Source organism: Ovis canadensis, chromosome 3 (assembly GCF_042477335.2).
Source record: "Ovis canadensis isolate MfBH-ARS-UI-01 breed Bighorn chromosome 3, ARS-UI_OviCan_v2, whole genome shotgun sequence".
In the NCBI taxonomy this organism is placed as follows: Eukaryota; Metazoa; Chordata; class Mammalia; order Artiodactyla; family Bovidae; genus Ovis; species Ovis canadensis.
The window spans coordinates 231,668,939-231,681,823 of record NC_091247.1 but is presented as its reverse complement, the minus strand read 5'-3'; the positions used below and the strand labels follow the sequence as shown (position 1 = coordinate 231,681,823).

The following is a 12,885-nucleotide window of genomic DNA, read 5'->3' as shown; positions in this document are numbered from 1 at the left end:
TGGCCCAGCCCGCCAGACACGCCTGCTCTGATCCGCCTGCTCCGCCCTTTGCAGCCGCCTCAGTGGTTCAGGGCCCACACCCCACCTCAGGGCCTCCGCTGAGACTCAGCTTGACACCCCGGAGAGAGATCTCAAGGTCACAAGAGGCAGGAGGACGCAGGTGGACGGTCAGTTTTCGGGCCGTGGCAATCTGCAGAGTCAAGGAGAAGAAGGTCTCAGGGGCCTACAAGCATCAGCTTCCCCCCTGGGGGAACATTCTCAATTAGGTCTGAAAAGCCGTGGCCCTGATTCGGGAAGATATGAGCATGGTCTTGGCCGCCCCGCGGTCTCGGGGTGGCCTGCCCCGTCTTCTCCCCGGCCCTTTGCAGGACTGCAGCCCCGGGCTCCTCAGCACCCGTCCCGTGAGAGGGTAGGGGCAGGGCTGCCCTGCCCCCCTGCTGCTCCGGCTCTGTCTCAGGACCGGCAGGCAGGCAGGCCCTCCTGAGCGGCCACTGAGCGAATACTGAGCGAGCAAATTGCATTCTCGGTGGCTCAGGTGGTAAAGAATCCGCCTGCGATGCAGAAGACCTGGGTTCGATCCCTGGATCAGGCAGATGCCCTGGAGAAGGAAATGGCAACCACTCCCGTGTTCCTGCCTGGAGAATCCCATGGGCAGAGGAGTCAGACGGGCTACAGTGCCTGGGGCTGCAAAGAGTCGGACACGACTGAGGGACTATCAGTGAGCCCCCGGAGGAGGGTCTGAGAGAGCTGGTCTTGACTTCCAGACACGAATAGGACAGGCTGCAGGGGGAGGTCAGTGGGATGGTGCCGGGGAACAGCCACGGCGCTGCCCTCGGCCTGTCTGCCAGCCCCTCCATCAGCGCTGGGGGTCCCAGGCTCGAGGCCTCCAAGGGCTGAGCCAGCCTGCAGCACTCGCCCCACCCCCAGCCCCAGACTGACCTTCTGCATGGCTGCACACAGGATGCCATTCCCCTGGTGGCAAGGCACCTCCACGGAGCCCAGGAACTGGACGTCAAAGCGCTCCACCCAGCAGGGACCCCGCTTGCTCCCTAAGGGGTCACAAGGGGCCTGGGTTAGGCCAGCAAGAGAGGGTCTGGGTGACACAATGACCCTTAGGGAAGGGGCCTCACCCAGCAGGTCCTTGGCAGGCCCTGGCACCGCATGGGCGTAGAAGGCAGGGAAGACCCCGCGCTCGCCCGTACGCATGTTGAAGCCACGGAACCAGAAGTCGTCCTCCTCAGCCTCCACCAGCACCGGGTCATCCACGTCCAGCTCCAGCTCATCGGGATGGCGGGGAATGAACCTGAGGGCGAGTCAGAGGTGGGAGATCACTAGGGCAGGGGCAGGAGGGCTGGGCTGTGCCCACCAGGGTCCCAGAGGGTCTGAGACTCGGGTGGAGGGTCAGCGCCAGCAAGGGGGGTGCCTGTACCTGAAGACAGCCCTGTGTGTTTGCTCTCTCTCCTCCCCATTGACCAGGCACGAAAAAAGGCCGAAAGACTCGGTGCCTGAGAGAGAGAAACAGAGAGGAAGGCTCAGGGAGGCGCTAGAAGGCCAGCCAGGGCCCCCTTCCCGCGGCCCCCTGGGGTGGGTTGGCCCTGCCTGGGGCTGGAGACAGAGCAGCCTCCCCTCGCCACTCCCCACGCGGGGGTAGCCCGGGAAAGCCCCCACGCAGGCCCTGGGGAAGAGGGCAGTGCCCAGCGCTGGCCACCCGCAGACCCTCAGGCTGTCCTGGCTCTTGGGGGCTGATCTGCGGCCCCCGGCGAGGAGCCAGCCTGCTCCCCTGGAACCACCCCCTCCCCCTTCCCACTCACTGGAAGACCGAGAGGTGCTGTTGACAAAGACGTTGAGGAACTTCTTGGAGAAGGTGAGGTCGGGGCTGTCCGGGGAGGCGTCCCCGGGGCCCTGCTCCCCACCCAGCAGCACGGCTCCTGCCTCCTCCTCGCTGGCCTCGCCACCGCTGTCCTCGCTGTCCTCACCCAGGCCGGCGCAGCGCCGCAGGCTCACCAGCTCCAGCTGCGTGTGCTCGTCCACCACCAGCGTGTACTTGACCGCGTCGTACACCAGCGAGGCGTCCAGCGCCGCGGGGCCCGCTCCTCGGCCCCCGGGGGGCGCCGCCTTAGCCTCAGCTTCATCCTCCTCCTCTTCGTCCTCATCGTCGTCCTCATCCGAGCAGGCTGCGGAGCAGGCACGGCCTGGGCGGGCGGGGCGACCTGGGGCGGCCCACAGCGGGGTGATGGTGTCGCGCGTGGGGTTGCTGAGGAAGAGGCAGGGCCCCGGCTGCGCAGGGCCGGGCCGAGGGGCGGGGGGCGCGGGCGGCGGCGGCCCACACAGCGTCTCCATGTCCACCAGCTCCACGCCGCCAGGCGCCGCCGCGGCCTCGCCAGCGGGTGAGGCAGGCTCCCCCGCAGGGCGCGGCGAGGGGGACAGGCACTGGCCGGGGCAGCGGATGGGCGAGGAGCCCTCGGAGATCATCCGGCTCACGAGGTTGCTGAGCAGCCAGGGCGAGTCGGCGTCCTCGCTGAGGTCCGGCTCCGACTCGGACCCGGACTCGTACTCGCTGTTGGTGTCCTCGGGGCCCACGGGCAGGAAGGCGGGGCGGCGCGGGGGCTCGCAGGGCGGCTCGGGCTCTGGCTCAGGCTCCGAGGCCGGCGACGAGGCCTCCTCGATGGAGTTGGTGAGGTGCGAGGAGCGGCCGCTGCTGCTGCTGCCGTCGTCACTGCTCCGCTCCAGCTCGGTCTCCGAGATAGACGAGATCATGCGCCCTAGGCGCGCGCCCCCGACGTCCTCGTAGTCGGAGCCCGGGGACGACAGGTCCTGGCTGCTGCGCCGGCCCCCGCGGCCTCCGCTGGAGCCGCTGCCCAGGTCGGCCTCGATACCCGGATCCGAGGAAGGGGAGGCCCCACCAGGTGCCAGGGGCCCTGCGGGCTGGTTTCCTTCGGAGTCGCAGCCTGGGCGCACAGGTGGCTGCGCCCCGCAGGGGTCTGTGTCGGTGGGCGCGAGGGGGACGGGCGCCTCTGCGGGGCAGAGGCTCAGGTCAGCCCCCCCCTGCCCTCCCCCGCCTCCTGTGCCGCTCCCCAACACCCACCGCTACCCTGCTGCCCTGCTCACCTCGGAGAGGCTCCTGCGCCGCTGGGCATAGCGCTGTTTCCTGCCTGGAGGCCGGAGGCCCTGGAGCAAACCCTCCATTGTTGTTCAGCGAGTCCTGCGGTGGGGGAGGGGCAGGGGAGAGCGGCGCTGAGCGCCCCTGTCCTCGCGGGCAGGAGGGGGCAGGTGGCCGTGGGCACCAGAGCCCCCCATGCCGGGAACCAGGGGGAGCTCTGGGCCTGGGAGCTCACCTGGGCTCCAAGCGTTGTCAGGTGGAGGGTGGTAGGTCGATGCTTGTGAGGCTCCTCTAGGGAAGGGGAGGGGATCAGGGGCTCCGGGGCAGGGGTCTCTGAGCCAGGGCCTCCTCCCTCCTTGCCCTCCCCCTCTCCTTCCTCCTCGTCCTCCTCCTCCTCGTCCTCCTCCTCCTCTTCTTCCTCCTCCTCTTCATTGTCATCAATCATCTCGAACTCCTGGAAGTCATCCTGGAAGGAGCAGATGGGGTGCGGCTGCTCCGAACGCCCCAGGGCAAGGCTGTCCTGCAGGAAGAAGGACAGGGCAGAGCTGGACTGCAGCAGGACAGCGGCCTGGGGTCCCAGGTGCCAGAAAAGGTGAAAGCAGGAAGCCACAAGTCAAGGGGGGAAACCTCCCTCCAGACCACTCTGCTCTCCATCAACAGAGCAGTTTTTGATTTTTGCTTTTTTTAAAATCAGCTTAAGATACATAAGGATCTTGGTAAATAAGAGCCCAAACTCCTAAGTCTCAGTGACAGATTCTCAAAGAGGCCCCAACCCACCTGCCAACCTCATCCCACCCTCAAATCCCATCACATTTAACACCAGTACTTTTTCCTTCACAGCATTTTAACACAACTCATAATTAACCGTAGAGTTTGCATCTGTCTCCCCAGCAAGCTGCAAGCCCCACCAGGACAGGGCCATGTCCATATTGTACACTGCGGTACCCCGACCCCCACCGAGAACAGGCCCTGGCCCACATAAAAGCTCAGTAAAGATCAAATGAACGCGTGAAGCAAAGAGGCCCAGCACCAGGTTTCACCAGACTTGCACCAACCTCAGGGCCTGCGATCCACTAATCCCCCGCCAGCAATTCCTCTGCTCCATCCCCTCCGGTACACTGCCCTCATCTGCCAGCTCCTGCTAGTCTTCCCTAAGGGCATGGCCCTGCGTTTCCACTAGAAAATCTCCCTAATGGCCTCAGTCTCGGGTGGGCCATGTGTCCCCTCATTGGAACCCAGATGCTGAGGCTCAGGCACCCATTGTCTCTCACCTGTCTTCCTCCCCTACTAGGTTATAAGCTCCCAAGGGCAAGAGCCACACCTGTCCTGCTGTCTTCCCAGGCACCTGCAAGCCTCTAGCACTTGCCACACGGGAGTTGCTCAGAAATGTTCTTGAATGAAAACAAAAACGTGAAGAGCCAGGGAGGAGGAGGAGATGGGGGAAGGGGAACTTCAGGGGAGGAGACAGGAGGCTAAGAGAGGCTAGAGAGGTGGGGACAGGACTGAGAAGGAGATGAGATGGCAGCTGGAAGGGGGTAGATCTGAGGCCAGAGGGCCCAAAGCAGAGGCACTTCTTCCCTCCCCAAGTCCAGCCCATGGAGGAAGCCAGGCAGGGACGCTGGGGAAGGTCCTCAGTGGGCCGCTCTTAGGAAGAGAGGGGTCAGGTATCGAGGGGCCCACAAGTCAAGAGGCCAAGGGAGAGGGGGCACCGAGAGGATCCTCTCAAGGCTGAGCTTAGACCCTCCCCAGAGACCGCTGAGCAAAAGCTAAGTGAGGCTCTCCTGTGAGAGAGTTCTCTGCCCCAGCCCTCTCCCCACCTTCTCGCAGTGGTCCGAGTCATAGCTGAGGCCCAGACCGCAGTCATCAGTGATCTCAGACAGATCTTCATCGTCAAATTCCTCCAGGCTTATGTCCTGAGGAGGCCTGGAGAGGAGAGCAAGGACAGGGCTCCTGAGAGAGCCATCAGTCCTGGACTCCCTGTCTGAGAGCTGGTCCTAAGGAGGGGCCAAGGGAGCCCCCCACCCCAGCTCCTCGACCCCACGATCTCCAGAGCCCCCAACTCCCACACAGGCATCCTGCCATTATCCTGAAGCTTAAGCCCTGCTCTCCAGGGCATTTCCCCCACAACTGGAGCCACCGCCTGCCCTGAGGAAGCACTTGCCCCCAGCCCTCCTCCCAGTCCCCTCATCAGAGCCAGCAGCCTCTCCTCCCACTGCGCTCAGCTCCAGGCCCCTCTGGGTCACAGCCTCAGCCTCAGGGGAGTCAGGCTGAGCCGAGAAGGGGGAGGGGGACTGAAGCTGCAGCAGCTGGGGGAGGGGGAGGGGGAGGGGTCGAGCCTGCTCCGGAGCAGAATTCAGCCCCTCTATCCGCTATTCCTGCCCAAGACCGGCCTACATCCCAAGGTTCAGCCCTTTCCCCACCCTAGTCCCTTCCCCCAGGCTCCAGGCTTGATTGCAATTCTCTTCCCTGAGCCCTGCAGACCAGGCCAGGCCTCCACCAGAGGCCCAGCAAGGCCAAAAAGGACACTGCCAGGCAGAGTGTGTGCTCAGCACCCCGCAGGCAGGCTGCCCCTCAGGCTCGGCCCATGACCTCCGCCTTTGGAGGAGAGGCTCAGGTTGGGTGCAGCACCGGGTCCCGGCAGGAATCTGGGGTGGGGGATGGTCACTGGGGCTGGAGGAGGGTCGTAAGGGGAGGACAAAGTGGAGAGGCCTGGAACCAGGAGTGGGGGATGGGGAGCAAGTGGGCCTCGGGACCAGAGAGGGTCTGGGGCTCCGGCCCCCAAAGGCGTTGGGGGTGGGGTGGCAGGGTCGGGCCGGCGGAGTCTGGGGCGGGGTCAGAGGGGGAGCGGTGGGCAGGGAAGGGCCCGGGCGCCCGAGTGCGTACCTGCAGCCTGGCGGCGACAGCGAGTGGAAGGTGGAAAGAGAAAACATCTCCGCCCGATCCGCCATCTTCTCCGGGGAAAGGCCTGCCGACCGCGGCGGGGGAGGGGTGCCCGGAGCGCCAGCCCCGCGCGCCCTCCGTCGCTCCCGCCCGCCCGTCCTCAGCCCGCCCCCGGTCACCTCGTGACACGCCCTGCGACACCCCGCCGCCAGCACACCTCGACGCCAGGACACCGCGGCAGCGCGAGCCGGGGGCGGGGGGACCGGGAGCAGGGCGGGCCGGGGGAGGGGAGGAGGGCGGGCCGGGGGAGGGCGGAGGGGACGGCGGGGAAGCTGGTTGGAGGAGGCGAGATGGTTTGACTGAGGCTCGGGTTGGAGAGGCGCGTGTGTGGCTTGGTTCTTTGGGGTGGGGGCAGGTGGGAAGCAGATTGGTGGGGATGGGGCATCAGTTCGCGTGGTGAGAGCTTCAGCGAGGAACTGGCGATGGGAAAGTCGATTTGCAGACCCCTGGTTAGCTGGTGTGGGGGTGGGGGGGACGGGGCCTCATGGAGGGGTGGGTGCGGCCCCGGGAGCTGCGCTGACTTCCAGGGAATCAGAGCAGAAGCCTGGGGTTCCCAAGCCCGGATCCGAGTGGTTCAGACTGACAGTGTGGGCTGTGCGCGAACAGGGCCGGAGGAGCTGTCCACGTCTGGGTGCTGACCAGGGCTGGTCGGAGCTGTCCCACAAGGGGTGCTGACTGGCCCACAGAGATGTCTCCCTAAAACGTGCGGACTGGGGCTGCAGGAGCTGTTTCCCCGCCGAGTGCTGATCAGAGCTGGAGGAGCTGTTCCCCCAGAGGGTGCTGAGCGGTGCTGGACAGAGGCATCTGCCCAAGGGGCGCTGATCCCGTCTGGACAGAGTTTACCACACAGAGGATGTTGACTGGGGCCCACACGGAATTTCAGTACACAGTACAGATTGCGCAGGCTGGATACCAGGTATTGATGGACATCAGGTGAAGTTATAACCCTGAGGCTCTCTTCATTCAATTAGGAAAACTTTCTTGAGCACCAACTAGGTAACCAGCATGTTCTGGCTTTTGTGGAGCTGTGTGTGGAGAGAAATGGTTGACACTCAGCTCAAGGGGTGAGGATCAGCTGGTGCTGCAATGGGGGAAGGACAGGTCGGAGTCGTGAGTATGGTTATTAAAGACAGGTTGGAGGACCAGGTTAGGGAGACTTTATGGAGAAGATTGGGCTATAGAAAGAGGCTGGAGTTTCAACAAGGTTGCAATGAAATCGTTCTTTTCTTTGCCTTGATGGAAATTATGTATCCTGACATTCTTTGTCTAAATTTTTTCTGTGGAAAATTATTTCTGAGGAAAGGACTAGCCACTTGAGTGACTGATGCCTGCAAACCGCAGGGCAAAGGAGCTCACGCAAGGTGGGAAAGGTGAGATTGTCCTTTGGGCGGCAATCATTCCAGCCCAGAGAGAAGAGACAGATGGTGCCCTCATTTGTGGCCCAACCCCAATTTATAATTTATCCCAATTACAGTGTTTTTCTAAGAAAGGCATTTATACGTTTTCCCTCCCCAATGGCTGAGAGCCACAGGAGAGCAGAGACACTATTTTACCTCTCTTTGAACCTCTCAGCTTCAAGCACAGTGCCTGGCACACAGTAAGTGCTCAGCAAATATGTGAATGAATGAATGAGGCTCGTGGACTCTACCACATCTGGGGCACTAAATCCTTGTCATCACGCTGTCTTTTCAACTTTAGGAGCACTAAGAACATCCCCCATTTCTGACGTTCAAGGGCTCTGGATGCATTAACTACTCTGCTTTCCCCAGGAAACTCCAGATCTCTTCTCAGAATTCTCAAAGAACTTTGACCTAAAGTTCCCAGATTCCCTTTTGATCTTGAGTCTTGTCATTGAACTGACGAACTTGGACATCCACAAAAATGACCCATCTAACACCCTCGACTTCTGATCAAATCTAATGGTGTAGGGTCTACTAATGGTAAACCTAGTACAAAACACAAAATTGACTGGACTTATGTGGGAAAGTTGAAACAGCAACACAGCCTCAGCAATCCTAATCACAGATGAACCCTAAAAAGCCAGGGGATACTTTCTGACAATTTTCTCATAGATTAGAAACTAAATAAAGTCGAACCTTCTGCCTTTTGCTTCATTCACATAGCATAGGTATCACAAACACAAATTAAAACCCCAGTAGCAAAACTGAAAAATGAAAAGCTTAAGAGCTGTACTTTGTTGGGAGTACTCTCATAACCAGCCATTTCACCTCTTGAATCTTGATTTTGAGCCCCTAATTCTCTGGCCGTTGCCTATCTTTCTCACTTTCTTATGGTATCGCCATGACACAATTCTTTGACCCCGTAACCCTGCTCCAGGGAATCCCCTGGTGGTCCAGGGGCAGGGCTCCATGCTCTTACTATCGGGGCCAGGGCTCCATCCCTGATCAGGGAACGGAGATCTCACAACATGGCCAAAGTGGCGGAGAAACTTACTCCAGGCACTATTGCTGTGTAGCAAGTTACCATCCAATTTAGAGGACTGAAACAACCACTTTATTCTGCTTACAGTCTGGGGTTGTCAACTCAGGAAGGACTCCAGTGGGAAGCTCTTGCCTGGGGTTTCTCAAGCAGTTTGGTTACAGCTGGAGGTAAACGGAGCTGGATTCCAAAGATGGTTCACTCTCAAGATTACAGTTGATACTGTTGACTGGGGGCTCACCTGAGGCTATCAATCAGCACCCACACCTGGCCTCTCTTCATGGAAGTCTCAGGGTAGTTGGGCTTCTGATATAATGGCAAGCTTCTCCCAGAGTGACTGCCCTTGGAGGGCTGGAGACAGCTTGCATGACCTCTTCTGAATTAGCTTTGGAAGTCATATGGCTCCCCACTGGTCAAAGCAGTCACAGTCCCATCCAGATTCAAGAGAGCAGTCATAGACCTGGCTTCTCAATGGTAGGAATGTCAAAGAACTGGAGTCGGGGCGGGGGGGGGGGGGGGGGGGGAGGTTGGCAGCATATTATAACACCATCACAGATCTCCAGTCCCTTGATGCTCCTACTTTTCTTACTGCCAACCCAAGTTCCTTGCTAGAAATTAACCCCCTTTATGGAATAGCCAACTTCTCTTCAGGATCATTTCCATCAGCAAACAGGCATAATCTAGTGTTAAAAATAAGTGATATATTCTCATCTCTGTACATATAAAGGGTCCAGTGCAATGGGGTTTTCAATACTGTTACGCCTGAAAGGAAAGGACAGTAAAAGCATCCTTCTGGTTTAAGAGAGCATTGTCACAAACAGTTATGCCTTTCAGCTAATAGATTTCTACCAATGAGGAAATTACAACAGTGAGTCAGAGTGGAGTCAGACATGACTGAGCGACTGAACTGAAGTCTCTGAAATCTCAATGTCTAGTTTCAGCCAAGAAAGCAAGATGGGTAACCCGCAGCTCCACTGGCCATCTAAGAAAACTCAGCGAGGATTCTCACTCTTGCCATCTCTGCTCAGACTGGCACAGTCTGATCCAGAAATACAGCCTCCAGATGTGCCGCCAGTGTCTGTGCTAGTATGTGAAGGATGCTGAATTTTAAATTTAGTTAAAATTAAAATTCAAGTAAAATTTTGACTAAATTAAAACTTTTGTTTTAGAACTTCTATTTGGAAGTTCTTTTCAAATTGTTTGATTATCCATTATAATTTTTTAGTTTCTGCGCATATGTCCAAACTGGCCTTTTATTACTTTAATTATACTGAACACAGGCATTTTATAAATGTTTGAGAACTTCATTATCTGAAACATGCTGTCTGTGCTTACTGCTGGCTAGCTGACATGATTTCTCATTATCCTTCTGTTCAATTACCTTTTTTTAAACTTAGAGGTATTTGCTAGCCTTGGCATTGTATTTATGGAAAACTCTGAGGCCTAGAAATAGCCTATGTGCAGAAAGAACTTGTGTTTGCTTCTACCAGGCACCTATAGAATTCCCAGCCTGACTTCAGGTTGGCATTCAATGACCACTGAGGTTTCTTAGACGGCCTCGACCATAAGGCTTTGAACGGCAACCCAGGTGAGGGCCAGCTTCTTGTTCTGAATTTTCAGCACCTCTTTTTCCCGTCTGTCTCTGTTTCTCAAACACACAGATTTTACCCCGAATTTGAAGTTGTCGATTGTCTTTAAAAAGAAAAGCTTTTATTTGAATAATAATAAATCTTACCAGCTGAGGCTCACAGTATTCCTGGTCTTCATTGCAGCATGTGGGCTGTTAGCTGTAGCATGGGGGATCTAGTTCCCTGACCAGGGAGCGAACCAGGGGCCCCTGCTTTGAGAGCATGGAATCTTAGCCACTGGACCACCAGGAAAGGCCCTGCAACTGTTAATTTTCTTCTCAATCCTCAAAGGACAGGATTCACCCCTACTCAGGGGGTTTAACCCTTTGATGTCTAAGCTTGGTAGAGGGTTGGCCTTATAGTAGGAGTCTCCTCTTGAGCAGGCGCTGTGCTTTATCTCTGCTCTCTATACCCCACAGGTTACATACTAATTTCCTATTATTGTTGTTTAGTCACTAAGTTATGTCCGACTCTTTGCCAAACTCCATGAACTGTAGCTCCCCAGGCTCCTCTATCCCTGGGATTTCCCAGGCAAGAATACTGGAATGGGTTTCCATTTCCTTCTTCAGGGGATATTCCTGATCCAGGAATCCAACCCACATCTCTACTGGCAGGCAGATTCTTTACTGCTGAGCCATCAGGGCTGCCATAAAAAATACCACAAACTTGGTGGCTTAAAGCAACAGAAACTTATTCTCTCACAATTCTGGTGGTAGAAGCTCAAAACCAGGCAGACTGGTCCCTTAACAGCCACCAAGCCATGCGGAAGGTGCTGGGGAAGGGCTTCCCCTGCCCCTTCCTGGCTTCCGGTGGCTGCTGGGACTCCTCGGCTTGCGGAGGCATCACCGCAGTGTCTGTCTGCACTGTCACGTGACCCTCTCTCCTGTCTCTGAGTGTGGGTCCAAGTTTCCCCCTTCTTTTAAGGACACCAGTAATTGGATTAAGAAGTGAAAATGTTAGTCACTCAGTGGTGTCTGACTCTTTGCAACCCCAAGAGCTGTAGCCCACCAGATTCCTCTGTCCATGGGGTTCAGTTCAGTTCAGTTCAGTCGCTCAGTCACGTCTGACTCTGCGACGCCATGATTCGCAGCACGCCAGGCCTCCCTGTTCATCACCATCTCCCGGAGTTCACTCAGACTCACGTCCATCGAGTCCGTGATACCATCCAGCCATCTCATCCTCCGTCGTCCCCTTCTCCTCCTGCCACCCAATCCCTCCCAGCATCAGAGTCTTTTCCAATGAGTCAACTCTTCGCATGAGGTGGCCAAAGTACTGGAGCTTCAGCTTTAGCATCATACCTTCCAAAGAAATCCCAGGGTTAATCTCCTTCAGAATGGACTGGTTGGATCTCCTTGCAGTCCAAGGGACTCTCAAGAGTCTTCTCCAACAGCACAGATCAAAAGCATCAATTCTTAAGCACTCAGCCTTCTTCACAGTCCAACTCTCACATCCATACATGACCACAGGAAAAACCATAGCCTTGACTAGACGGACCTGAGTTGGCAAAGTAACGTCTCTGCTTTTGAATATACTATCTAGGTTGGTCATAACTTTTCTTCCAAGGAGTAACTGTCTTTTAATTTCATGGCTGCAATCACCATCTGCAGTGATTCTGGAGCCCAAAAAAATAAAGTCTGACACTGTTTCTACTGTTTACCCATCTATTTCCCATGAAGTGATGGGACCGGATGCCATGATCTTCGTTTTCTGAATGTTGAGCTTTAAGCCAACTTTTTCACTCTCCTCTTTCATTTTCATCAAGAGGCTTTTTAGCTCCTCTTCACTTTCTGCCATAAGGTATGGTATGGTATCATCTGCATATCTGAGGTTATTAATATTTCTCCTGGCAATCTTGATTCCAGCTTGTGTTTCTTCTAGTCCAGCATTTCTCATGATGTACTCTGCATAAAAGTTAAATAAGCAGGGTGACACTATACAGCCTTGATGTACTCCTTTTCCTATTTGGAACCAGTCTGTTGTTCCATGTCCAGTACTAACTCTTGCTTCCTGACCTGCATACAGATTTCTCAAGAGGCAGGATAGGTGGTCTGGTATTCCCATCTCTTTAAGAATTTTCCACAGTTTATTGTAATCCACACAGTCAAGGCTTTGGCATAGTCAATAAAGCAGAAATAGATGTTTTTCTGGAACTCTCTTCCTTTTTCCATGATCCAGCGGATGTTGGCAATTTGATCTCTGGTTCCTCTGCCCTTTCTAAAACCAGCTCGAACATCAGGGAGTTCACGGTTCATGTATTGCTGAAGCCTGGCTTGGAGAATTTTGAGAAATACTTTACTAGCATGTGAGATGAGTGCAATTGTGCGGTAGTTTGAGCATTCTTTGGCATTGCCTTTCTTTGGAATTGGAATGAAAACTGACCTTTTCCAGTCCTGTGGCCACTGCTGAGTTTTCCAAATTTGCTGGCATATTGAGTGCAGCACTTTCACAGCATCATCTTTCAGGATTTGAAAGAGCTCAACTGGAATTCCATCACCTCCACTAGCTTTGTTCATAGTGATGCTTTCTAAGGCCCACTTGACTTCACATTCCAGGATGTCTGGCTCTAGATGAGTGATCACACCATCATGATTATCCGGATGGTGAAGATCTTTTTTGTACAGTTCTTCTGTGTATTCTTGCCTCCTCTTCTTAATATCTTCTGCTTCTGTTAGGTCCCTACCATTTCTGTCCTTTATCGAGCCCATCTTTGCATGAAATGTTCCCTTGGTATCTCTAATTTTCTTGCAGAGATCCATAGTCTTTCCCATTCTGTTGTTT

The 12,885-nt window shown here is 55.9% G+C and overlaps 1 protein-coding gene across 2 annotated transcripts in view; it reads right to left on the bottom strand.

Annotated features, from left to right (window-relative positions):
* Nucleotides 1-12,885, bottom strand: part of MAPK8IP2 (mitogen-activated protein kinase 8 interacting protein 2) — a 31,117-nt gene that overhangs the window by 4,084 nt on the left and 14,148 nt on the right. The window contains exons 1-10 of one of the 2 annotated variants that reach the window (XM_069581891.1): nucleotides 10,215-10,319; nucleotides 5,984-7,065; nucleotides 4,918-5,023; nucleotides 3,336-3,620; nucleotides 3,109-3,202; nucleotides 1,812-3,014; nucleotides 1,430-1,505; nucleotides 1,131-1,303; nucleotides 940-1,049; nucleotides 86-190 (exon numbers count right to left, since the gene is read on the bottom strand). In XM_069581891.1, coding sequence (XP_069437992.1) covers nucleotides 86-190; nucleotides 940-1,049; nucleotides 1,131-1,303; nucleotides 1,430-1,505; nucleotides 1,812-3,014; nucleotides 3,109-3,202; nucleotides 3,336-3,620; nucleotides 4,918-5,023; nucleotides 5,984-6,048 — 2,217 coding nt within the window. In that variant the 5' untranslated portion in view covers nucleotides 6,049-7,065; nucleotides 10,215-10,319. Of the gene's footprint in view, nucleotides 1-85; nucleotides 191-939; nucleotides 1,050-1,130; nucleotides 1,304-1,429; nucleotides 1,506-1,811; nucleotides 3,015-3,108; nucleotides 3,203-3,335; nucleotides 3,621-4,917; nucleotides 5,024-5,983; nucleotides 7,066-10,214; nucleotides 10,320-12,885 lie in introns of those variants that run through there. The other variant, XM_069581890.1, reaches the window with a different exon arrangement.